The following is a 26,476-nucleotide window of genomic DNA, read 5'->3' as shown; positions in this document are numbered from 1 at the left end:
CACAAACACACTCTCTGACTTCATAAAGGACGATAGAAGAAGTCAAATCATTAAAACACTTTATTCAGACGAGTAATCAGTGATCAATACACCAATAATCTACATATATGTGTGTGAGTGTCCATGTATTTGATGTCACAGTTCAGCTGCCCTGTAGTTTCCTGATGATGTCACTTGTGGGCGGTGCGTTGGTGAATATCGTCCCCACGAACACGTTGGTTCCCCAGAGAGCGTGTCTGATTACCTTGCAGCAGCCGAGGTCCTCCACCCGAAATCCCAACTGACTGTACCGCTCGTCCGTCTCAAAGAAGGTGAGGTTTGTGTACGGGCCGAAGAACTGAGGAAGAGGAGAGAGACAACATCAGTAAAACAGCTCAAATAAAAAAATGTCTCAGAATGTCTCAAATGCTCATCTGCCACCGAGGTTTGGGACTTACAGCGAGTCCTGATGAGGGGTCAATGAAGTCAGCCCAGAATCCTTCACCCTGCAGCGCCAAGCAGATCTGCTGGGCCCCTTCAATGAACTGCAACCAAGAAATACACAGTTAATACACACATTACTCACAAACACTTTAGAGCTTTAGAGTTTCTTGAGCCAGCTAAGAAAGTCTGGGTTTGTCAAGCTCACTATGTGTTACAGCCACCAGCTTCTCATCTTAAACTTTTCATAAGTTTACATTCGCCTCACACTGTTATTACTCCTCTTCGCTGATAAAAATAAAGAAAAAAATATCTGTACAAATTTATAAATGAAGCATTCTCACAGTGTGCAGCATCTCCTCCCTCTCGTCCTCCACATCTGGACTCCAGCTGCTCATGTCGTGTTTTGTCCTCTGAGTTACTGTGACCGCCATCATCTGAGTGGGCGGGGCTTCAGGGAACATGGACAGGAAGTCTGCAACATCACATAACCAGAGGAAAAACAAATTTTAAAAGGTAACTTAGTGCATCTCTCTGTGCTTGTTTATATACAGAACCTGACACACTGATTACCTCTCTTTAGCAGCTCGGGACAGTTCTGAATCACACACTCCACTCTGGACTGATCAAAGTACTGATCAGCTGGACACACAGGCTGCGAGGGGGCGGAGTCATCTTTATCCTGCACAAAAAGTCAGTACAGTTTATTCAAATCATCATAGTCATTTTATCGAATCAGTCATCAAACTCTACTCAGATCAGCTGTTATCTGTCTAATGTGAGTCTGGACAGTAAACTACTCACACAAAGGTCAGAGGCCACCTGGGTGAGGATGGACAGGTGTCGGTCAGACGAGGAGGGGGCGGTTAGAACATCAGGGAGGGTAATGTGACTCTTCTTCTCCCTCTGCTGCTCTGTCAGGCCCGTCAGGTGGAAGTCAAAGCCAGAGTTACCTGGCAGCAGAAAGCGCCTGTCCTGATGTCCAAAGGGGCCGATAGAGTCATCAGGCCATACAGTGTTCATGGCTGAGAGAGGAGAGGGGAGATGTTTGTTTATCTAAGGTCTGCGCCATCGCCATCATCATCATCATCATCATCATCATCATCATCATCATCATCAAAACTAGAGATAGACCGATATAGATTTTTTGGGGCCGCTACCGAAACCGATTATTAGTAAGCAAGGAGGCCGATAACCGATATTTGAAGCTGATATTCATTTGCAGTCAAAGCGAACCCTTAACTGCATTTAATGCCCTCAAGCATATGTTTGTCAAACATCTCCCAGGCTTAGCAGCATGTGTTTTTAAGTTAAATGAAAACTTAAAAAGATAAATAGCTAAAGTTTACTACAGTAAATAAAGTTTTCAAAAATGTCTATGTAACTGCAATAAAACTGGACAGAATGGAGAACTGAGTGCTGCCTTTTCCAGGCATGTAATGCAATTGAATTAATTTTCTGTTTGGTTTTACATGACTGATTTTAAATGACCATCTAGGGCTTCCATAGGGTAGACAGGGAGAAATTCTGTGCAGAGAAGCATCAGAGCTAAAACAACGGATTAAAAAAAGGCAGATGCCAATATACCCCAAAATGCCAAATATCAGCCCTGATAATCGGTCTATCCCTAATCAAAACCCACCTGTGTTTTGTGTCGTCATTGTAATGTGTGGCTCATCTGATCCAGCTGTAGAAAAAGTTCTGACTGAAGAAACTCGACCAACCAAACCCTGAACACCTGTCAGGTAAGAGACCAGACGCACCCTGCTGCTCAACACCTATACACACACACATACACACATCAAAGATACATTAAACCTTGATGAGGTTAATACTGGTGATCATGTTAAGGAGCAATTAAACCAAGTTTCTGTCTAAGAGGGAGAGACACTCTGACTGTTTCTAATCTGGGACCTGAGCCTCCAGGCGAGGTGATGTTACAGGTGAACCTCACCTGCCCTGTGTGTTCTACTGAGACCTGTGCTCTTTACCTGAAGCAGGATTTGTGGTTACAGTGGTAATGTCAAAGTTAACTCAGGTTTTTAGTGCTGCATAGATTTTTTTTTAGATCACCAGAATACACCTGGCTGTCTCTGAAGCAGGTTATATTAAAAACAAACAAAAAAAATCTTTATGAGAGAGCCTTCAAGTTGTCCTTATGGGATAAAAAAATTACATTATCTTCCTCTAGCGTCTATGTTTCCTCTGAGTTAATAAAATATGATGATCTACCGGCAGCAAACTGTTCTTGTCTGTGATTGGTCAGGTGTCGACCTCGCCCCTTTCATGTGAAATGGATTACAGGAACTGTGTGTTGATTTAACAGGCCGATAACTGGCTTCATGAGACTAATTACAGCTCCTGCTAAAAGCTGTATATGCTAACACGTTGTTATTAAAATTGTATAAATGACGCTTCATTGAAAACAGATGAAAGAACTCACACTGGCCATCCTGTTGTGTGTCCCTGTAACACACACAGACACACAGTTATCAACACGTATCAAACTCCAAATGTTTACGTAATAAATGTGATAACCATAACGGAGAGCCCCGTTTACCTGAGTGCTCACGGTGAGTCTAAACAGTTCAGTTTAAACATAAAAACAGGTCATACCGGATATCATTAAGGAGACGTTAATCTCGAAAAAGAGGAGGAGGATGAGCTCACCTGCAGACGAAGAGCGGATCTAAGAGTAATCTCACGGTGTTTTCTTTTTTTTATCTCATCTTTAAACTTTCTTCAAAAGCAGCTACATTCACCTTGAGTTTACGCATGCGCAGTATGACGTAGTTTGTATTCGGCTGTACTATGGTCTAAGGGAAGAACAGCGACACCTGCGGTCCGGAGTGGGATCGTCCGGTCTGTGTTTACACAATACAGTCCTGTGAGCAGTAAATACATGCATTTATTTTACTTAATCCTGAGATTATCGAGAAGAACCTAAAAGATTAACAGTTTTAATAATTTTATAGAAATAAATTCTAATAGAGATCTCTAACTATATCATTGATTTAATGCACCATAAGGTTCAGGTTGTTTGAGTAGCTCCTTCAGCAGCAGACTACTCTCACCCTGCAAGACGGAGCACTATCACGGGTCATTCCTCCCATCTGCAACAAGACTTTACAACATGCCATAACCAGACTCAGCTTTACCATCCAATATTCAAAACATGGTCATTAATAATTTTATTTTTGTATTCAATGGATTTTTTATTCTTGTAATTATTTTTATTTTAGTTTAAACAGTGAAATTGCTCTAAGTTTTTCTATTTTTTAGTGGTTCGTATTTTTTCTATTTTATTATTGCGTTTTCTGCTTTGTATGTAGTACTTCTGCTGTAACACAAAAATATGAGGGATTAATGAAGAATGTTTCTATTCTTTTCTTTTCTATAGTTGTATTATCTTATCAATGTCTTGCATGTGGACAGCAGGACCTAGGATCTAACCTCAGACCTTAACATTAAAAGATGAGCGACTTCACCGCTGAGCCACAGCCTCCCCACAGGTTAAACTGGAGCAACAGTACATAAAAACACACCTTTCAAAGATTCTGAACTTTAATGATTGAAACAGGAATACAGAGACATGCTTAGAGTGCTGGATTTAACCCAGTGCTTGAGCATACAGGAACATATAGACAGAATCTGCCCCAGCAGAAATGTGTGTGATAATAATGATCATGATAGAAATCTGTTCACAGGGATCAGACTAAAGCAAGACAGGATTTTACAGCTTCACATCACAGACTCTCAGCACTCAGGTGTGGGCGTTCTGTACTAGAGGAGGTCACTTAGGCATCTCCTCCTCCTCACAGTTGAAGAAAGCGGTCACCTGTCCCCTCTTCCTGCTAACGTACTCGATGCTCTCAATCTCTCCTCCATGGTTCCTCGGCTTCTGGAAGTGGATCTCGAGGGAATCCTGCAGGTCCTCCTGATCCACGACATCTGAGATCCCCTCCAGTAGAACGGTTCTCCTTGAAGATCCGCAGAATGTCTGCAACACAGCACCTCCATCACTCTTCAGTCTAGTGTAATTTTTTAGATTATCAGTGTTAGTACGGTACCTGAAACTTTTGCAGCTCGTATTTGTAAACAGGTTCAACTTGAACTTTGACCTCCGAGTCCAGATCCACAAGGTAGTCCCCCTTAAGGACCAGACTGTCTGCAACTATAAAGACACACATCCACAAACACAATTAAAGATCCAAAACTTTGCCTGCTTTTAACAACAGAGCTCCTGATGAAACCCCAAAGTCTGAGGTAGACACAGGTGTTAAGATCACACTAACTCTGATCAGTGTTTTTACCTCCTGGCTCGAGGAAGGTGATGGATGCTTTCCCGGTCTTCTTGTCATACTTCACCTCCTTCACCTCTCCTCCTCCCCTGCTCGGTCTGCAGAAACTGATCATCAGCCTGTCCTTCATACTCTCCTCAGGTAGCGAGGGCGGGACTTCAGAGACACCGAGCTGCTTTCTGGACACCTGCAAGTGAACCTAAACCATCACAGAGCACAGGTAGACATCAGAAAACAGGTAAATATGAAAGTCTGAATAGAAATATAAGAGTCTGGGTAAATATAACTGCACAGGTGACCTCAAACTTCACAGTAGGATCCAGATTGATTTTCTTCGCTTTCACATCTAGGATTTCAGATTCACATGACACAGAGAACTTCCCCACCTTCAGGATCTGGGCTGCAACTACAGGACACAGATACAAAGATGCAGAGACACAGAAGTTAAAAACACACTAGTTGCATATTTAAAGAGATACAGAGACACAAATATACACAGATAAAGTATTTTTTGTGCTTTAGCTTCACAATATGCGTGAAAAATAGCAATAGTCTTGTTCACCTCTCTCCTCCTCGAAGGTGATGAGAGCCTGACCTCCCTCCAGAGGAGCAGACACCCTCTGACTGATGACGAACTCAGCTCTGATTTGCTCATCGTCCTCATCCACCTGCTTGACATTCTTATCGCTGAACTCCACCTTGGAGTCTGGGATCTGAGCGTAGATCTATTGTGTGAAAGGACACAGCTGTATCAATGATTGACTCCTTATTTGATTTGATGTTAACTGTAAATGTGGGAAATCTATTTACTCATGAGGTTTACCTTAAACTTTTGCTGCAGTTTGGTGCACTCATTCCTCTTTCTCTGCAGTTTCTCTTGACTTTTGTTCAGTTTGTCGATCAGATCATGTTTGCGCTTCCTCATACTTTTAATCTCTTCCTGAAAGGCATGAAAAACAGGATTAATATCATTTACTTCTTTTATTTTCAAAGTGTTGCCAGGTTGTACACAGTCATACCTGTACTTCCATCAGGCTCTCAGTGAACTTGTTCTTTAACTCCTCTCGCTGCTTAGACAGAGCCATCATCTCGTTCTGAGCAGTCGTCTTCACCTCATCTTCATTGAGTTTCTCCAAAGTTAGTTTGGCTTTCATATCATCTGCTTCTCTTATTCTATTCTGAAAGGCAAACAGAAGTTATTTATTTTTCAGGAGGAGCAGATCAAGATTATGATGACAGTGAAGAGATGGTGGGTCCAGACGTCATGACGTCTAGACTATTATAACTTTTAACCTTCCAAGTCTCAAGCTCTGCCTTGGCCTCTTCCAGCTCACGGTGCTGCATCTGACAGGGAACAAATGAAGCAAACACGAAAAGAATGAGGAACAAACAATAATGCCAAGGCAGCTGTTTTAAAGGTTTAAAGCAGTTAGAAATTCAAAACAAAAGATACAATAATATTAAAAGTTGAATTAGCTCTGGCACTGATTAAAATTACACACACTTAGTCTTTTTTTATGAAGTTTTACAGTTCTTACCTCGCCATTTTTCATCATGTCAGACATGATCGGATCTGAGGACAGACACTCTGTTAGAAAATATAAAACTTAAACCACTTAAACTAAGTCTAGTCTTTGGTAGAATACCTGATTGTTGTAACATTTAAGTAAATTCTGCCGTTTAAGTGTCTTGAAGAGGAAAAACAAGCAGCAAACCGGGCGTAACAGCAACAGCAGAATCAAAACTGAAACCTAAATTCAGAGCTATGCTATGACGCACTCCCACACTCCGTGTATGGAAGGCCACATGGACTTGAATGACAGTGAATAACTCAATGATAAAAAAAAAAGAAAGAAAAGTAGCATACATAAAACGTAAAAAGAAAAAACAAAGAAAAAAAAGAAAAATAAAGAAAAGTATTTAATTCAATTAATTGAAAACAAATTCTACATCGGAAGTGGCGCAGCATTGTCGCGCTGTCCCGGAAGTGTCTGTTTCTCCAGCTGATCTGACAGCTGAGTAACTCTTAGCTTTGCCTGCTAGCTAACATGATTTGGTTTCAAGGTTCGATTCCTGACGCTATAGCCTCTGCTAAACAGCGGAGCTCCGTGTTTGTGGTCGTTATAACAGGTACGTCAGTGTGTGTGTATTGTGTCTATGTTGGTTTGAGCTAACGTTAGCCTGAACGGACAGCTGGATATGACAAGCAGCGCTAGCAGTTAGCTTTGAGTTAGCTCTGATCCAACCAGCAGAGGATTAAAGTGTTCTCACATACGTTTCGTTTTACGTTTTAAATGACTGAAATAGAGTTTTTCCTCACGGCTGAGACACATTTGGAAATATTCAGACACATTTAGACACATATTAAAGATGTTCTGTGATTAGCTAAATGTTAATGTTGGTTAGCTAACTGCAGTTTGTAACGTCACTGTGTTTACATCAGAAAAATGTTTGTGTAACCATTACTCTGCATTATACAGCACCATTACTACACGTCCTATATTACCTTAACTATACATTATCCATAACCTTCATTATATATCATACCAGAGCCAGTGCAATACGTTATTTATGACCATTTCTGTTAAATCCATTTTATACATGCTATATAACCATTACTGTTTATTTAAATGAAACCGTATTTATTCACTATAAAATGTATATTAGAAGTTAGTACAATTATAAATACAGAATGAAAAACATGATAAAACCAAAGACAAAAAACATTATAACACTATAACATTATATTAACTAATTATTTATATTGATAATATAAATACAGGCATACTTTTACTGTAATCATGGATTATAAAAGTATTACTGTAAATTATAGAACTTTCCCTCTCTCTCTCTCTCTCTGTGTGTGTGTGTGTGTGTGTGTGTGTGTGTGTGTGTGTGTGTGTGTGTGTGTGTGTGTGTGTGTGTGTGTGTGTGTGTCCAGGTGAAGATGAACAGTCAGCTCAGCTGATGTCCAGTTGGGAGGATGACACAGTATCAGAAGCAGCAAAGAACACCTGTGTGGCCATCAGAGTAGATGCCAACAGGTATCTGAGCATAGATAAGACGAATATAGTTAATAATTAGTATGTTTTTCAATAGTCTTTATGTGTAAAATCAGTCATGTCATTTATGATAATGTATTAAGGAGAGAATCTTATTGCCGTGTCCAGATATGTCAAAGGTGTAATAATAATTCTGTTTTCATTTTTCACAGTGAGACTTGTGTGCAGTTCTCCCAGATCTGTATCCTTTAAAACTTATTTATCACTAACTAATTTATGTCGATATCTATCTTTGATGGATCTTTGTTGTGCGTTTTTTAGCAGATGGATCTCTGAGCAAGGCTATAATAGTTTTGGATTTGTCATAATAGTTTAGTTTTAGTTAGTTTTGACATTTTATTTTCCATTACAGTTTAGTTTTAATTAGTTTTAGAGCAGGCATTCTAGTTTTTATTTAGTTTTGATTTTTGCAAAAAGGCTTAGTTTAAGTTTAGTTTTAGTTTTTTCATACCTTATTAACCAGGTGCAGGATTCAAAGAGGTCAGAGTAAATATTTTGTGATACTGTTTATTTTCAAGTCCAACACAGTGCTCACTGCTCTGTCAATGCTGATACTGAACTGTTGGCTGCTGCCTTAAACACATGAAAATAATATAAACTTAGTATAAAAAATATAAGCATAAATTATATAAAATAATGTTGACATAAATTACATGAAAATAATATTAACATAAATTATTTAAAAAAAAATAATATAATATGAGCTTCAATAAATAAAAACTTGGACTCTGTAACAATTAAACTATTACAGATGCTCTGATTCTTTGCTCCACTACATTTCGTGGCAGCACAGAGCACAGCCAGTCAGTGCAGTAAACAAGCACGTCCCTATACGCAGCTATGATGATGCTGTACTGCGCTGACAACTGCCAAAAACTGTCTAAAATTGGTTAGGAAAATGTGTTGGATAAATTCAAATCCTAAAGGCTATTAATATTGTCAAAAACTATAACTGAGGGAATTTTGTCTATCATTTTAGTTAGTTTCAGTTAGTTTTGTGAACACAAGATACAGTTTTAGTTTACTTATCGTTTTTGTTTTCTTTTATAGTTTTTATTAGTTTAAGTTAACTGCAATGTATTTTAAATTTTAGTTTTCGTTTTTAGTTTCGTTTTAGTTAACTATTATAACCTTGTCTCTGAGGAATGTTGTTGGTTTCTCACTCAATAACAAATCACTTTATCTTAACACGTAAATATAAGTTAACAAGGCTGTGAATGATTGACCATGAAAAACAAATCTGCAACTTGTCTGCTGTTGGGAGCTTTTTCCTTAACCCACCTTTAAGATCCGGTGGTGTGCATACCATCAAGCTTCTTTATTGGAGAGAATGGCATTCCTCTGGAGGTCATTGCTGGCAGTGTGCCTGCTCAGGAGCTGATGAAAAGGATTCACAGAGTGAAGCAGGTACAGGAGACAACACAGATCATACACTGTCCTGTTTTACACTGTCTATAGTATATAGATCAAGATTAATTATGAGAGAGAGGCTACATTCAAGTGTACTAATGGCTCTGCGCAAACCACCTTTACTTGATTTCTTACAGATGCATGCTCAACAGATCACAACAGACACAGCTGCTTCTGGGGCTACAGGTTCATGCGAAAGCACGGCCACAGTACCAGAAGTACCAGAACCAGAAGCAGCTCCTGTCTTAGCTTCAGATCCAGGCCCATCAGTGCCCATCATGGCAGCGTCAGAAACAACAAAAGGTGAGAAAAGATCCTGAATTTCTCTTTGACCTCAGTGTTCCTCTGCACTGTGTATGTGTATATTGTTTTTATTGTGATAACACTAATCCTGTTTCTCTCCTCTGTCTTTTGGAAAGCTTCTCTCTCTGTAAATCCAACTGAGGAACAATCATCACATCAGACAGAAGAGAATCTGGAAGCTAAAGTAGAAAGGTGAGAGCACACCTGCCCGTAGCCTGAAATGTGATGTGTACTCTAAGTTTTGTGATGCATTGAGTGTTTGTAATTTTTAATCTTCTGTTTCAGGTTGACAAAGAAACTGGAGGAGAGACGAGAGCAGAGGAAGATTGGAGAAGAGGAGGTAAGGATTCTTATTGTGTCTGTGTGTATTCGTTCTGTTTTAAAGGAACACTAAAATCTAAAACGAAGCTCTGTGTTTTATATTGTACTGTATGTCCGATTCGGAGGTAAATGAGTGACCTTTGTCTGTGATACAGAGTGAGATTAAGAAGGAGATTGAGCGGAGAAAGATGGGCAAAGACATGCAAGACTTCAAGAAGAAACAAGAAGAAGAAAAGACCAAGAGACTCCTCGAGGAGAGGAACCGAGAGAAAGCAGAGGAGAAGGCTGCGAGGGAGCGAGTAAAGCAGCAGATCGCTCAGGTGGGAGCATCAGTGTTTTCTTCACTGCGGATTCTTTTTATTTATATATAAAGCCAGACATCTTTAGGTGACGTGATGATAAACTTGGGTGTTCCCTTTGTGCTGCAGGACCGAGCTGACCGGGCAGCGCGCTACGCTAAAGTCCAGGAAGAGGATAAAGCTGCTAAAGAGGCGGCAGAGCAGGCTAGGCAGGCGCAGCAGGAGGCCAGGAAGGAGGCGATGCTCAGGGAGAGGAGGTATGCTTATCCATCCATCTTCTAACATGCAGTGTCACATGCAGAGATCTTGTCTTTTTCTCTGTATTAAAGCACCAACTGTGTATGTTGATGTATTAATTTATCATTTTTTATTGGTATTGTATCGATGTACATCTGTGTGTGTTGCCATCAGTACTGTGGCAAGGATCCAATTCCGGCTTCCAGACGGCTCCTCCATCACTAACCAGTTCCCGTCACAGAGCAGGCTGCAAGAGGCTCGACAGTTTGCGGTTCAGGTTAGTTTCTGCTTTGAAGAATATAACAGCTATGATTTTTAATCAAAAGATGAACAGGTAGCAGGATGACACAGTGTAACTTGATGATTTTGTTTCAGGAAGTGGGAAATCGCTATGGAAACTTTTCTCTAGCGACCATGTTCCCGAGGCGGGAGTTCACCAATGAAGACCTGGACAAAACCTTGCTGGAGCTGGAACTGGCTCCCAGTGCTTCCATAGTGCTCCTGCCGGTGAGTCCGAGTCTGTGAGACGTGTCCCAGACCCTGTAATGTGTCTCTGGTCAGTTTGTAATGTGTGTCTGTCATGCTGCCTGTCATGCTTTTGTAACATGTCTATGCTTTGATCCTGCCCCTTGCAGCAGTCCAGCAGACCTTCAAACACGGTGGCCCAGTCCTCTGGAGGGGGTATCTGGGCAGTTCTGGGCTCGATCCTTTACCCTCTGCTCGCTGTTTGGAGATTCCTCAGCTCATTCTTGTTCACATCTCCACCCCCTTCTGGCACAGCATCCAGAGGCTCCACCCACCATCAGTCAAACTCCTACACAAAGTCTACACCAGCATCCGATAAAACAAACAGGTGAGAAACAGTCTCTGTATTCTTGGTAGAAACCATTCAGCACTGAGTTTGTATTGTGTCATAATCGGTGTCTCCTTCTCTCTCCTCTTTAGAGAAACTCTGTCCAAACAAACTCTGGAGAAGCGTCCCAAAGACTTCAAGAAAGATGGAAAAATCTGCCGGCTGAGGACTCAGGAGGACAGTGAGGACGACAACAACACATGGAACGGGAACTCCACCCAGCAGATGTAGCGCCCCTGTCAGGCGTTCAGCTCTAATAGTTCAGTCTGATCCTTCTGTTCTCTTACTGTGTTCTGGGCTCTGTTCCTGGCCTGCATGGTAATAATCAATAATTATCTTTGGTCCTCTCTGGACTTAGCAGAGTTTGTTTGTGTGATCCTGGTCCTTTCACCTGACCCGGCTCAGATTACAGCAGTTCTTAATTCTTTAGTTATCCTTCGAAGATCTATCACAAGATCCCAGCAAGTCTTAACAAACCAGGTCTACCAAAACAAGGTCTTTGTAAACCAGGTCTGAGTTACCCAGGGTTCTGTCAACCAGGTCTGCTATAACCTGGTCTGTGCAAACCAGATTGTCTATAAATTCTTCCTGACAAGTGACCTTTGACCTTACAGTGACCTTTGACCTGATGTGTTTTGATCTGAGCTGGTTGCATTCTGTGCTCGAAACATTTGATTTTGAAAATGTATTTGACGGTTACTCACCTGGATGACCTTTGAACTCAGATGATTTTGGTCGTACATGTAAACATTTCCATTAGATGGCTTGCAAACCTCTCATGCACACACAGACATACTCTTACACACACACACACACACACACACACACACACACACACACACACAGTAACAGTGGGTGGCTTCTGTAGTTCTCCTCATTAATTAAGAAAATTAAAGCAGCCCGTTTTTCAGAAAGCCTGAACTGTGTGTTTTATTCCTGTTAACTCTAACTGAGCTGGTAAAATAAGTGGTAAGAACAAGGGGAATCTGTCATCAGCATTATATCATTAGAGCCCAGACAAGAAGTAACACAGGTTGAGCTTTGGATGATTAAAGAGGAAGTATTTTACACAGAGAGTTGGTGGAGACTAAACTAGAGCAAACATCATGTGAATAATAAAACAGAGAAAATACTCAATTTTTTCAAAGGTTTAATTCATCCAGCATTATACATTAAAAAAATCCTCTAACTATAAAACATCCATATATTGTTCAGAATCGCGCTACACTTCTGTACCACTGCTGTTGTTTACAGAATGATAAACGTCAGCAACCACTCTTATCTATGCTCTTTACAACGGTAGTGGCCACCGTATTGGAAAGAAAATATATTTTGAGATTACGGGCTAAAATTTCCAAGATCAAGGCATCCGGTAACATGGATGCGATCTATACAAAAATTAAGCCACCAGGAAAACGACTTGCTGGCAATGTAAGGTAAGGGACTTCACATGTATAAGGATGTGCAATATTTACACCAAATATAATTTTAGTTTAGTTTAGTTAAGGTTAATTTTGGTCACTTTGACATAAAAACTCATGTGCACAATGAAGAGTAAATGTACAATTACTGAGTTAATGCCATTTCTGCGTCAACACCAAACAGTCAACAATAAGGAAATCAACAAAACAAATAGCAAAACAGTACAAAAGGTGTATGCTGAAGCCTTTGCTTATTTCACCTACCCTATTCAAACTCATCTTTTAACCAGCTTCCTTTAAATTTATATACAACAATAAGATAAACATAGTCAAATACTCATTCATCACACATAGGCCCTTTGTCCATCCAAAATCTCCAACACGATAAGGTTTTTACACGCCATTGCTGTACTTTACAATCATCTTTTTTGTTTAAATTGTTTTTTAAATTTAGCGCATTTGATATTCTTTTATTTCTGTGCCTTAATCCATTCCACAGACTAACCCAGTGCACAGAGACACATCGTAGTTTAACGTTGTTCTGCTGTTTGTTTTTGCAAATATACAACTACCCCTCAGTTCATACTCACACTTATCTCAAAACACCTCTGTATACAATCTGGTAGCTGATATTGGAACAGCAACATTGGACATCAGTAAGACTATTCTCAAATCCACAGGCTCGACAAATTTTAGAGCCTGTACATTTATAAATAACTTGTGTGTAAGCTCTTGATAGTCAGCTTGGTTTCTGAGCCTGATCGCTGTCTTCTGATCGTTTTGTAGGTTCTTCCCCAAACGTCATTTCAAAACTATGAAAAAAAAAACAGGTTAAGTTGTATAGTTGCACACACTGCAAATAACATTTCTCCACATTAAGCTCTAAAAAAAACATTTTTTCTGCAGATTGAGAGAAATATTTGTGAAATATATTGGTCAAATATTATACATAAATGTTGAATGTTTTATCTAAATCTTAATCAGGTTTTATAAATGTTATTAATGAATGTCCTGATTCTAAACATTTACTTTCATTAAAAATATTTAGCTAAGACTAAATATTTATCAAAAACTTAAAAATCTTAAGCAACGATTTCTAAATATTTGCTAAGTTTCTTAATATGAAGTCACGAATCTAAATCTTGAGCTAACATGCAATTTCACACTTCCGCCCGCCGGAAGTACCAAAATAAAAGTTCGAGAAACCGATCCAGCCAGGCGGATTTTGAGAAAGTTGAACACAGTCGGCTAAATCAGCCGTTGGAAAATAAACTTACCAAGTGCTGTGGTGGCGCTGTTAATGATCCTGTGGTCAACATTGAAAAAGTAGAGCTTGACATTCTCAAAACCGCTTCCTCGATCTTTTATTTTGGTAGTAACCGGCAGGCGGGAGTGTAAATTTGCATATTAGCTAAATATTTAGAAATCTTAGCTAAATGTTAAGAACTTAGACTGTATAAAACATGGACGTAGTCTCCCCCATAGACATATATACATACGTATATAATGTCTATGATCTCCCCGACATCACCCGTCTGTTTCTGAAACAGAAAATAAATCCCATCGGCTGCAGAGGCTACATTAGTACTGGCAAGGGCTTCTCGTAAAGCTATTGGGCGCTTGTCGGTCACGTGACCCTGAGCTGTGACTCTGATTGGGCGAGCTCGCGATCTTAACCTCTGAACGGCCGAGTAAGATAAAAAAAAAAGCAACTCATCTAGGAGACTTTTTTTTTTTTTAACCAGGCTGTAAATAGGTTAATTTATGCTTTGAAATCGGCCTTTTTTTGTCTTGGTGTGTATGTGAAATCCGGTACTTCCGGAGCCAGCCTCAAGCAGACACTTAAGAAACAGCAGATTTTAGCACTTCTTCATTGTCTCATATTCTTAGACCGGGGGTTGCTGCTTGGTTTAGAAACGTAGCCAAATATTTAGCATCAGGACATCCATTTATAACATTTATAAATAACATTCAACATTTAGATAAAATATTCAACATTTATATGCAATATTTGACAAATATAGTCACAAATATTTCTCTAAATCTGCAGAAAAGGTGATGTTTTAGAGCTAAATGTGGAGAAATGTTTTTACTTGCAGTGTGTGCAACTCTACAACCGGGGCCTCATAAAAATGGCACTCCTAAAAACTCAAACCCATAAAAAAAATACTTACAGCTGCACAGCTATACATAAAGTTCAACTTAAATGAGCAAATATGTGCAAATTGTGATATATTTAAGAAAAATAAAACACAAATAACAGGAAATGAAGATAAAAATGTTATTATACAAAATTATTCCAGTAGTCTCTGGTTTTTCTCCAATGCAGGTTGGGTCTTTGACTCTGGTCACTCTCCGGTGAAGGTGGGGTTGGTGACTGTGGTGGTGGCGTTTTTGAACAGAGGGTTGTCAGCCTGGCAGCAGAGAAATTTTCAACATTAAGTAACTTTTATCACTGATTAAGGATAATTAGTTATGATAAAATTCAAATCAATCAAAGTGTTCAGCACACTAAAAAAGAGGATCATGACTGTCAAAAGGCTGGTGGGTTATTGGCGAAGAAACAGGCAGTTTCTACCAGCCTCCATCTCCTAAGAAGTAACACCAAACTGCCTCACCTCTGCCCACTTGGACTTCTTCTTTTCATTTTCAAATTTCTTGAACTCTTTCAGGTCCTTAAAGTAGATGAGTAACTTGAGGAGCATCAGCAGCAGGATGCCGATCAAGGCCACAGCTGCGACAGATCCTCCAATGATCGGTGCGACGCTGGGTGGCTCTGGACACTCTGAAGGAAGATGATATAAAACACATTTAACATGCTGAGGGATCCTGCGTGACAGTTCTCCATAGGGCTGGGACTATATGCTATTCTCATGATTCGAATCTATTACAATTTTTGGGGTGCTGATACGATTTAAATTGCGATTCTTTGATATTTACGATTTTTAGCTTGCTTTTTTAACACCAGACCAAGGGAAAAAGATAAATGATGATGATGATGTCTACAGACTACACCAGGAGCCATAAAATGAATTAAATGCACGCGAGTCAGAGAGAAGCATGTTGTCCTCTGCTGGAGAAAAGTGGTAACTGTTTTTCAATCCACTTTATAAACAGAGACTAAAATGAGGAATTTGAATTTTAAAAAGAATTGACAAAAAATCTCAATTCAGATGTCAAACAAAAAAATCCTGATTTATAGTAGTTGGATATTTCTCTCACCTCTAGCTCTCTGTGATAGATTATTAATTTCAACAGCTTAAAATGTCTTTAGCTAGGCTATTTTTCAATGTAACAGAGTTTTTGAAGCTACCTACCTCTCTTCCTCAGGACCACAGCCTTGTATCTGTCCATTCCAGTTAACTGCTCCAGCTTGAACTTGATCCAGCAGCTCTTGGAGTCCTTATGCTCACACTCTTTGGTCAGGGTTTTGAACTGATCAACCATCTCTATCTCTTGAATGCTTGAGCAGGATGTGTTGCAGCTGTCTGCAAAGACACCAAACTGGAAGGCCTTGCATTCGATGCAATCCCTGAAAACAGATTTCATAAAAAACAGTTAATTCTACTGAGCTCAGGGAGTGTTTCCTCAGTGATTGATGACCTTTAATTCCAGTGTTATTCTGTAGAAGTGCTCACACTTTGGTCTTGCAGGGGTCGGTACAGCCCAGGCAAAACTGGCAGCGCGGACGTTGGTATTCTCCATAACACTCACAGCGGTTACAGTTACATTCTCCTCTACCGTAGCACACGGTGTTGTTTTCAGTTCGACAGCCATCGTCAGACTTTGCACACTGACATGCTGAGCCTTTAAAGCCTGGGTTGCATTCACACGTCCCACACTTACATTTCCCATTCCCTACAAGGTAAAGACAGGAAGTTAAAGTGGGTGAATTTGGTTTTTACAAGTTCTTCTTCATGAGGTTTAAAATGTGGTGACATCTACCTCCGCAGAGTTTGTTCTGAAACTTTTCACAGTGCTCATCGTCGCACTCGCAGAATTTCCCATAGTAGTTATTTCCTCTCTCGGTGCTGTGACACTGACAGCGGCCACACACACAGTCTCCTCGGCCTTCACACTCGGGGTTGTTGTCCTTCTGACAGAGAGCTCGCAGCGATTGCTCGTCCTTATCTCCGACCGAACACTCGCAAAACTGACCGACGAAGCCTTGGCTGCAGCTGAGCACGAATCAGAAAACAGAGGATTAATCCATCGAGCAAACAATCTTTAACTTATTTAAAGAACTTATTTTGTGACTGTCATTTTCCAAAGATCTCACCTGCAGATTCCACAGGTGACTTGTCCATTACCCTTACAGTGTATGTGGTTTTTGATGAGCGGTTCATCACACTGGCATTCACACTTTGTGGACAAACTCACTGTCAGAGTGTCTTTGATACCCAGAGGTCTGATAGTGAAGGACTTATCAGTTACACATGAGTCCGCTGTCACCGTGATGTCGAAGTGAATCTGCAGAGAGCGATCAGAGGTGAGAAACATTTCAGACACCAAGATGTTCAATACTGGATGAGAGTCAGTTCAGGGGCTGATCAGACCAACAAATCAAACATCAGGCCAATGAATGGGTCTATTGACCAGCCAATCAAATCAGCAGTAAGTCATCCAGCAAACCAACCTAACAGTCAATCAATCAATTAATTTAAAGGTCCCATATTGTGCAAAAATCACTGTATTAAATCTTTTAGTGAAATTTGTGGGTCTTTGGCTTTCTCCCCAGCCCACAAAATGTGATATTTAATGACAAAACCTGTACTTAGTAGTGCTTGTAAGTGTAAAATCCTGACCTAAAACGAGCTGTTTGGATTTTGGGGATTTGCCGATGTCAGCGATTCCCTTTTTTGACCAATCGGGAGCAAGTCTGATCTGATTGGTCCACTGGAGCAGATACCCCCGAACCTCCTCCCTGCCCACTCTCTGGAGAAATCTCTCCAGCAGCGGGGAGGAGAATGCCAAAGTTAGAGAGCCATCACTGCTCTGTTTTTGGCTGTAAACAGCCACATAGTTCCATGCTCAAGCTTCCCATCTCGAAAGAAGACAAGACTAAGTGGCTAGAGTTCATTTATCAAGGAAATGTTCCAGCTACACTCAGTAAAACTGTGCATGTGTGTGCTAGTCACTTCACGGCCGACTGCTTTTCCAACTGTGGACAGTCCAACAGAGGGCTAGCCAATAGACTGGTCCTGAATCCAGGTGCATTACCAACCATCCACCAACAAACCTGGGACCCTGGAAATGTGAGTATTTTAAATGCTGTGTGCTGTGGAGCAGATGTAAGAGCTTTTCCTCAGTGTCCCCGCTGTCTCTATGTTAGCTTCAGGATGCTAACTTTAGCTGCGGTTAGCCTGTTGTTTTGGCCTGTAGTGTTACGGTAAACGAGCTTCGCTGTTTTCTAAACCTTGTGCACTCGGAGCTCCTGGCACCGCTCTCAGTGGCAGCGGTGGCTCATTTACATATGAAGGCCACGCCCACTAAATCAGAGCGTTCTGAACAGAGGGGCTATGAGAGCCTGGAAACAATGCTGCTGTGTTTGATTTATTGGCTTTTTGGACCAAAACATGTTACTACCACTTCATAAAGACATCAATGATCCATATTAAACTGCAGAAAAGGAGCAGAATATGGGACCTTTAATAGTCAAAAAAGTAAAATTAGGGAAAACGTACCTTCTCATTCACCAGCACGTCGTCACAAACGCCTTCACTGTCCCCTGTTTGTATGGGTTTTTTACATATCGGAGTGAAGCTGACTCTGACATTGTCCGGCAGATTTTCATGAGTCAGAGTAACTTTAGAAGATAACTTCTGTTGTTTCAATACAGACAAACAAAAAAGAAAGTGAAAATCATTCAAAGTAAATAGTTAGGTTACACATATCTGATATAAACGTGCAAAAAACTAAAGAGAAAAAAATGGCCACTTGCTTTGTAAGCACCCTCAATCAACTCGACAACGTTTCGGGAATCCGCTGACAAAACACCGACCTCAGATGAAGAAATCATAGCAGAGAGTTGCTGCAATAAAAACAAGATGAGGATAAGAGCCAGTGAGCAAGGGAAAGGTGTTTACTGAAATAAATCAATAGAAACTTTATTCACCTTGTACACACTTTCCACCTCTTTTGTTACTGCAAAGATGGGCTGAATGTTGTTTTTTGCAAGCTGTGCCGCTAACTGTCCAACAGACGGGTAATCCTGGACACAGAGTGCACACTGATTAGAATAGTGTCTGTTCATTTTCACTGATATGTGATTTTATCCCAAGCCTTTTTGACCCTTTGGGAAGCCGTACTCACAAACTCAGAGCTCTTGGTGTAAAGGTTGTTTGTCAAGTGACATGTCTCGTCATTTGGTTCCAGAATACCGGCCAGTTTACCGTCACCTGCCATGTGGAAACCAGCATCTGTGGTCAGAACGATGAGCCGAGTGCTGCTGTTCCTCCAGCCGATCTTATCCTGACAGATCCAAAAAGTAGAAATCAATCGTAAAAACTAAACGGTACCAAGACAAACAATATTAAAGAGATAAAACAAACAATAAAAAAACAGATTGTCAGGTTGTGGTCTCACTACATACTACATTCACATGTAGTATGTTGTAGGTGGTTTGGAAAACAGCCTGTATCTTACCCCACACACAGCGGCCTGCATCATGGCGTCCAGACTTCCTTCAGGTATGTCGAGGTTTCCTGAAACCGACTGCTTGTTCACTTCCCTCCTGAACTCTGCTTCACTCGCCGTCAGACTGAGGACGTGTCTGTACCCGAAGGCAGCCTGACACTGCTGGTAGTCTTCATCACACGGCTTCTGTAGCTTCTTCTCGTTGGTGTTGGTGTAGGGGAGAACCGTTTTATCCACAAACGCTCCGAACCCTAAAAATTGAGAATTTGACTTTTAATGTCAGGGATCTGGACTTTAATAGCAAATCACTTTCATTTTAAGGTGTATTCTACCTATTTGAGCATGCTGAGTGAACTTCTTCAGAGTATCAAAAAGTTTCTTTCCCAGCTCTTTGACGTTTTCCAAGTCGTCTTTCATGGAGTACGATAAATCCATCAGGTAGTACAGATCCACAGGGTACCCCTGAACTCTTTTGAAGGAGACTCTGAACGTCTCCGGGAGTCCTGGAAATATTAAAAAGACAGAATAAAAATAGATAGAATGGTGACTTTCCCCAGATTTCTGACTTTTTTACCCTCAGAATTCAAAGATTTTAGTAATAATTCTCAAAATTTTGAGAAAATTAAGTATTAAGTATTTCATTATTTACTGGCCCTAATCCTCTTCTGTCGATAGTTAGTGTCTCCTCTTCTGTCTGCTCAAAGGCATAGAAAGCCCCTGAATAGCTTATAAAAAAATTGTGTGTCTTATGTTAAAATGAAAAGCATTGTTTTGAAATGTGTGTTCAAAGCGACACTACTGACCTGGTCTCAGTTCGAGGCTGACCTTCTGAGGACTCAGCTGGATTGGTTCCTGCAGGTCGAACGTTTCCGACAACGGATCGTCCTTGTCAGTGTTTATAAAATTCGAAGGAGAGACGATTTCTTCAGCCGGGCAGCCTTTTTCCAAAAGTTTAGCTTTGGTGTCACAGCGAGCGGCATCCTGCTCACCGTCTTTGGTGTAATTCTGAAAGTATCAGAGAAGGATGTGTTACTGGAGGAATCAGGAGGAGCTGCAGTTTAGGAAACTTAAACAACAGATTGAATATATAAGGAACAATGATAGTGAAGAGCTGGAGAAAGGCCTCACACAGGAAGTACAGAAAATCTATTGCTTCTTGTTTCTTTGACTTTGTCATTTCTGGTAGAGCTCACTAAGTTTCTCAGTTACTGGACGATTTTGTGTCGTAACACCTCTGGTAAAGCTGGTTTCATGAAGTGTGACTCTCACCAGTCCAGAGCGAATACAGCCATCACAGGAGTTGACCACAGACTTCTTTTTGTTGTCTTCTTTTCTGCTCTCAATGAAGGTGGATGCTTTTCTTCTAGCTCCCTCCTCCCTATCTGGGTCTGTCTCTGTCTGAACTATCAGGGCCTCTTTTTGTATCTCATCCAAAACCTGAAACCATGGATTTGATCGGCTGGTCTCTCAACGCAATTGATCAAATTTTCTCAACAAGGAAACTGGGAAAAGAGGGGTGCCTGCCTGCCCCAGTGGAACATTTGCAGCCGGGTATACGACCGACTCCTGGGATTCCTGGAGGATCATATACCTGTCGATCCGTTACGTCGAGGATGTTGAAGATTTCTACATATTTGTAATTATATTGACAGGCTTTCGTCTGTTTGGAGCTGGCGGTTTCCTGATTTACCGCAAACTTCTGAAGACACAGCCAGCAATTTGAGGTTATAAGCTGCCCATCACTGAGAGATTGTGCAGGGCTTTCAACACTCAGACTCAAGGGATATGCGATCTTTATCGAAGGCAGAAAGTGATTCCTGGACTTCTTCACAGGATGGATAACAACTTAGAGAAGTTGTCAGCTCGGCTCAGCTGTAATGGGCCACCAAATTAGGTCATTTGGATCACCACAGAGTTTGACCAGTGGGGGGTTTAAAGTGATACTCCGGGATGGAACAAGTTGGGTCCTATCACAAGGTTTAGGGCAGAAATTACCCCTACAGCAGTGTTTTTGTGCAGCAGAAGCCCAGAGCGCTCGCACCAAACACCCCCTCCCTGCTCCTCTGCCGGTTTCCTCTGCACTCAGACGGGGCCATATTTTACTTGACCAAAAATACAAATAAACAGACTCCCACCGAAAAAATCTGATATCAGTCTGCATTCACGCTTTATTTAGAGAATTTTCAGCGAGTTACTTTCTCAGAAAAACACCACTAAATAAGGCTCTAGTTCTCATCGGGTCGTAAAACGGCACTACCTCCGCTGCAGAGCCACAGCTGGCTACAAGGCGCTCGCCGCTTAGTGTATCAGTCCGCGTGCGCGGCGTGCCAGATATTAACAAACGCAGGTAGTCTGCCAGGACAAAGAGACACGATGAGAACTAGAGCCTTATTTAGTGGTGTTTTTGTGTGAAAGTAACGCGCTGAAAATTCTCTAGATAAAGCGTGAATGCAGACTGATATCAGACTTTTTCAGTGGGAGTCCGTTTATTTGTGGTTTTGGTGAAGTAAAATATGGCCCCGTCTGAGTGCAGAGCAAACCGGCAGAGGAGCAGGGAGGGGGTGTTTGGTGCGAGCGCCCTGGGCTTCTGCTGCACAAAAACACTGCTGTAGGGGTAATTTCTGCCCTAAACTTGTTCCATCCCGGAATATCACTTCAAGGTAGACGGAAAAACTCTTCAGTGTGTCTGCCTGACCCAAACAATCTTTCTCTCTCTTTCGGCTCCTCCGTGTTGGCCTTGGTAGGCTGATAAGCACCCTACTCTCCCAGATGGTATGCAGACAGATGCTCTACCCCTCCCATCCCGCACTTTTCTCCTGTGAACCTCTCTCTGTTACAGTTCAGCTGCAGAGGGTTGATGCGCATACCCGAGTAAGGCTGCGTGTGCGCCCCTCTGTGGCTGAGCAGTGACATTTGTTCAAGTCTTAAAGTTTATGTTTGTTCTTATCATGTGCTTATATGTTGAGGTTTTTTTTTCTCAATCTCAAACTACACCCCCTGTTGGAAATACTCTGGAATTGAACTTTTTTTTCTCATCTTTTCTCCCATTGTTGTTGTTTTTTCATATCTATTGCAAAGGGCGCTGGTTAGCTGGCAGTTCCTGGGTTCATTCCATTTCTGTGTTTCCCCATGTTTGTTTTCTTATATGTCTTGGAAGGGATGTAACTGAAATTAAAATTCCCCTCAGGGATCCATAAAGTATCCTGATTCTGATTCTGGTTTCATGAAGTGTGACTCTCACCAGTTGTTTACACCACACACAGAAGGGTCCAGAGCGAATACAGTCATCACAGGAGTTGACCACAGACTTTGAGCAGACTTCTTTTTGTTGACTTGACCCTGAAGCATAAAAAAACGAACCTTATGAAAAATCAGCAAAAAAGGATTAAATCTTAATCACATCATTTGGATCTTTCATAATTCAACCCACCATCTCTGACCATGAGCAGGAGCAGGAGAAACAGCCAGTGTGGATCCATTTCCTACAGATGGGTAAACAGACATTTAGCAGACTGTCAGTGGCTCTCAGAGTATGAACTCTAACAATATGTATGCGCTCAGAGAAACAAAAGAGCGCTGAGAGAAAAAAAAGAAAACGAACAAACTTCTTCACCTTTTTTAGAAGCAGACAGTTTCGCTTGTATTTTTGCGAGTCTGTTTTCAGACGTTCAGTTTGAGGTTTAAAGACTTAGACAGGGACATGCTTCACTTCTGCAAGTGTTGACAAAGCTCAATAATCCTGACCCCCTGAACCAGAAATATCGCCTACTTCCCCACTTCTCCAACAGAAATATTATGCAATCAGGGCAAATATATTTTTAGGATTCAACTTCAGAATCGTTGTTCTGATATCTGTGACACATCCTCCCACGTAGTGAGCTTAAAACTCGGTCACAAGGCTTCCTGCACACAGACACGTCTCTGTCAACACCATAAAAGGATAAAGCAAAGAGTGAAGTGTTGTGACATCTTCGCATTTCCTCTTTGTGAGACTCAGAACAGAGAATCAACCACTTTAATTCTTCCTTATTTAACTTTTACTACTTTTATGGGTTTGAGAGACCTGATATGAGACTTTTTAAACCAGCAGCTCGCTTGAAGCATCACTTATTCACAGATGAAGAAACAGCTGATGGGTCATCAAAATATTATATATGACAATGAAAGGGAATAAAAGTTAAAGTAGTTTTTTGCTCGACCATTTTGCTCGAAATCGACCATCCTTTTGTTCCTGAAAGTTTGAGGAAACTTTTACCTGAACTGTTTTGACTTTTTGTGCATTGACTTCCTGATTCAACAAACTCTGAACTCTTCTTCTGCTTTGTGAATCTTGTCTAAATACTCAGTTCAGTGTCACTGGATATCATCGTTGTACCTTATCACTTTTTGGGGCACTTGTGTTATTTTTAAATGTGAATAACAAATCAATCTGGCCTGACTTCAAACACACAAGAAGAAATCCACAGAAAAAATGAAAGGTTGATATGTGCTAAAGAATTAGCGTAAGGTAATACCACGACTATATGATGTAAAGCACATATAGGGGGCAATAGTGGCTCATTTTGCTTGTTGTTCCCTACTGAAATCAGTGAAATGAACACTTTTGAGTTGCAGATCTGAACCAGATTAAAGATTCTTCCCTAGTTTGGATGTTTTTTGGATCATGTAAATAAAATGAGAAGGTGAATGTGAAACAAGGGGCTGCAAATGAGAGGAAATGACTGCATCAGAGCTCAAAACCATAAGAAAATCAACAGCATTATCAGAAGGCTCTTGCACAGGACTAATCATTTCTACATCGAGTTTCAGCTCGACCGCCATTTTTACATAACACCTGGATCTTAGCATCCTTGAAATTACTGAGTTATACATCATTTTGTCTCCATACATTGTGTGCAGACTGTAAACCTGATTTTTTGTGTGTGTGTTAATGGGTGCCTGTGTGGCTTTCAGGGCTTTTGGAGCCAGCCTCAAGTGGACGTTGGAGTAACTGCGGTTTTTAGCTCTGCCACATAGGTTTCCTTCCACAAGATCAAAGGTACCAGCTTGTTCTTCTAATTCCTAAGTGTCAGGCTCAGTGATTCGCTCAGTTTGTTCAAGACTTAATGCTGAAAGGTTTTCTCTGTCAGAATATCCAGACTGTGACTACAGCGTCATCATGACAAAACCTTACACAGGAAAAGTCAACTTTTTAACATAAAACAAGTAAAAAATAAATCAATATCACCCTTTGAGACTAAATAGAAGAGATCAGAATTCAGAAGCGGATGCATCATCTTTTAACTGTGTCTGTGAGCAGTCAACTTCCTATACTGTAAACTCAGAGCTCCTTCTTCCTCTTGTGGCGTGTTATAAATTTCCAGTGAAGCATACCAGAAATGTGATTATTCATCATTTACATTTATTCCATCTTTTAGCTCATTTCGAACAGCAACAAAATTACATTTAGCGTTAATCTTTGCTTGAGTGAAACTTTTCTGTGTTAAAAAAAAAGAGTAAACTTACCACTGACAGGAAGGAGCAGCTGTCTTCTGTGGGGTAACTGTTGCATTAAACACTATTTTGAAGGTGAGACTCCACCCACATGGGTAGGAAGTGAGAAGTGAAGCAACTGAGTTTAGAGGAAGGGTTGTTACAAGAGTATTTAAAAATAATCTGCACAGTACTAACCGTAAGACCTTTAACTGGGCCATGCATTAGTCATGAAATGACATGTAGGGACTTGGCTAGACGAAGACGAAGCACCCAGCACTTCTTCTCTGCATCATGTTCAACCTGCTTCCTGTTGGGGTCTTCTTGTTCAAAGCAGAGACAGACAGCTGTTGTCAGAAAAGTTGAATGATACACAACATAAAGAGGCGTGCTAAGAGATAAAAAGAAAACAAAGAGCTTAGTTTAAAGTCAGTGACCATAGATGAGCCCGGAAGTCCCAGAGCTTCCTGTCTTTAACTGGCACTTGCACTCCTAACCCTATTATCAACATAGTGTTATCATAATTCAACTGATCATTACACCTGATGATGGAGTGATGTGTGTGCTGATTTCAGAGAATTATTATCAATACAATAGTTTAATTAACAGAAATCAAACATACACTGAAGGATCATCAGTGAATGTTTCTGTAACAGAAGAACCACGCACTGTACCTTTAAACTTTCCACCTTTTCTTCCTGAGAAGAGCACAGACACTCCCAGCTTCATGGCAGTGGATCTAACTCTAGTTGTTCTCAACCTTTTTTGGGCTGTGACCCCATTTTCACATCATAAGTTTCTGGCAACCCCAGACACCTAAAACAAACAATTTTTTTGAAAAAAAAACAAAACAAAACAAAAAAAAAACGTTTTTGTTCATGCTATATATATATATATATATATATATATATATATATATATATATATATATATATATATATATATATATATATATATATATATATTCAACACTAAGGCTATATAATGTATACTATTATGGATGAGGCAGGAAAGTTAGGTTAAGAATTTTAATGTCCCTAGTCAGGATATGTACATTCAGTGGAGCTTATATTTACAAGGCTGCAAATTAATACTGAACAAACAACTCAAACAATTAATTGTGAAAGAGCTGCAGCATCTTAAACCAGCAACAATGAACATTTTAAAGATAAACCACAGTGCTTCAGTTTCAGTTTCAGAGTTTTTCGTGTCATTTATGTATTGTGACTGTCTCTTTCAACCCACCATATTGTAAAGTCAAAAAGAAAAAGAAAAAGAAAAGAAAGAAAGAAAAAAAAAAACAAAGGTGAACAAACAGAAACTACTCAGTCTGTGGAAACAAAATGTGAATAAATCTGGTCAGAGTGGAAACATTCACTTGTATTCTGCTGAATAAATGTGCAGATTAACCTGATATCATACATTTGCACTGTGTCACAGTGACTGGTCTGTCCTTCACTGTTATGAAGATGTTGCAGTTTCCTAATGTAAATGTACATAAATATCAAAAATCAGCTTGATGTAGAAACATTTTAGATTAAAGCATGAGCCTTAATTGTATGGCACTTAAAACAATGATTCCCCTGATTCTTCATACTGTGCTCAGTCAGTGTCTTTAGTTTGACAATATGTTATCTTTTCTGTGAGAAACTTCAGTGTTCGGCAACAAATTGGCCATTAAGTGAGAAATGACTTTTCTGAAAGTGCTGAAGATATTAATGGCTTATTGCCTCAGAAATGA

At 40.4% G+C, this 26,476-nt stretch overlaps 4 protein-coding genes across 5 annotated transcripts; 1 reads left to right on the top strand and 3 right to left on the bottom strand.

The window, feature by feature from the left end:
• Window positions 1-83: 83 nt before the first annotated feature.
• mmadhcb (metabolism of cobalamin associated Db) lies at window positions 84-3,210 on the bottom strand. 2 transcript variants are annotated; one of them, XM_074695053.1, is made up of 8 exons: window positions 2,981-3,098; window positions 2,864-2,886; window positions 2,063-2,198; window positions 1,225-1,445; window positions 994-1,102; window positions 765-895; window positions 438-524; window positions 84-337 (listed from the first exon to the last, which is right to left on the bottom strand). In XM_074695053.1, the coding sequence occupies exons 2-8, from the start codon at window positions 2,870-2,872 to the stop codon at window positions 143-145; spliced, it is 888 nt and encodes a 295-aa protein (XP_074551154.1). In that variant the 5' UTR covers window positions 2,873-2,886; window positions 2,981-3,098; the 3' UTR covers window positions 84-142. The 2 variants fall into 2 exon arrangements, with proteins under 2 accessions (XP_074551154.1, XP_074551152.1); XM_074695051.1 differs by having other exon boundaries at window positions 87-337; window positions 3,091-3,210.
• A 786-nt stretch (window positions 3,211-3,996) lies between these two features.
• nmi (N-myc (and STAT) interactor) lies at window positions 3,997-6,505 on the bottom strand. Its single transcript, XM_074695114.1, has 10 exons — window positions 6,368-6,505; window positions 6,260-6,294; window positions 6,015-6,065; window positions 5,741-5,899; window positions 5,545-5,661; window positions 5,284-5,446; window positions 5,021-5,127; window positions 4,734-4,920; window positions 4,491-4,594; window positions 3,997-4,420 (listed from the first exon to the last, which is right to left on the bottom strand). Exons 1-10 carry the CDS (start codon window positions 6,381-6,383, stop codon window positions 4,214-4,216), a joined length of 1,146 nt encoding a protein of 381 aa, XP_074551215.1. The 5' UTR covers window positions 6,384-6,505; the 3' UTR covers window positions 3,997-4,213.
• Window positions 6,506-6,691: 186 nt separating this feature from the next.
• ubxn4 (UBX domain protein 4) lies at window positions 6,692-12,132 on the top strand. Its single transcript, XM_074694133.1, has 13 exons — window positions 6,692-6,851; window positions 7,663-7,765; window positions 7,936-7,964; window positions 9,072-9,190; window positions 9,331-9,496; window positions 9,613-9,688; window positions 9,782-9,836; window positions 9,973-10,137; window positions 10,246-10,373; window positions 10,528-10,630; window positions 10,729-10,860; window positions 10,989-11,206; window positions 11,299-12,132. Exons 1-13 carry the CDS (start codon window positions 6,770-6,772, stop codon window positions 11,435-11,437), a joined length of 1,515 nt encoding a protein of 504 aa, XP_074550234.1. The 5' UTR covers window positions 6,692-6,769; the 3' UTR covers window positions 11,438-12,132.
• A 364-nt stretch (window positions 12,133-12,496) lies between these two features.
• Window positions 12,497-24,847, bottom strand: itgb2 (integrin, beta 2). Its single transcript, XM_074695381.1, has 16 exons — window positions 24,769-24,847; window positions 22,694-22,745; window positions 22,505-22,602; window positions 20,067-20,268; window positions 19,596-19,766; window positions 19,273-19,514; window positions 18,940-19,098; window positions 18,743-18,838; window positions 18,569-18,658; window positions 18,312-18,449; window positions 16,907-17,097; window positions 16,573-16,805; window positions 16,266-16,485; window positions 15,945-16,159; window positions 15,246-15,412; window positions 12,497-15,041 (listed from the first exon to the last, which is right to left on the bottom strand). The coding sequence occupies exons 2-16, from the start codon at window positions 22,740-22,742 to the stop codon at window positions 14,976-14,978; spliced, it is 2,337 nt and encodes a 778-aa protein (XP_074551482.1). The 5' UTR covers window positions 22,743-22,745; window positions 24,769-24,847; the 3' UTR covers window positions 12,497-14,975.
• Window positions 24,848-26,476: the final 1,629 nt, after the last annotated feature.

This window comes from Halichoeres trimaculatus, unplaced genomic scaffold, assembly GCF_033239565.1.
Source record: "Halichoeres trimaculatus isolate MK-OKI-2021-1 unplaced genomic scaffold, fHalTri1.1 fHalTri1_scaffold_19, whole genome shotgun sequence".
Lineage (NCBI taxonomy): Eukaryota > Metazoa > Chordata > Actinopteri > Labriformes > Labridae > Halichoeres > Halichoeres trimaculatus.
The sequence above is the reverse complement of the archived record's forward strand: the minus strand, read 5'-3'. Positions and strand labels throughout refer to the sequence as shown.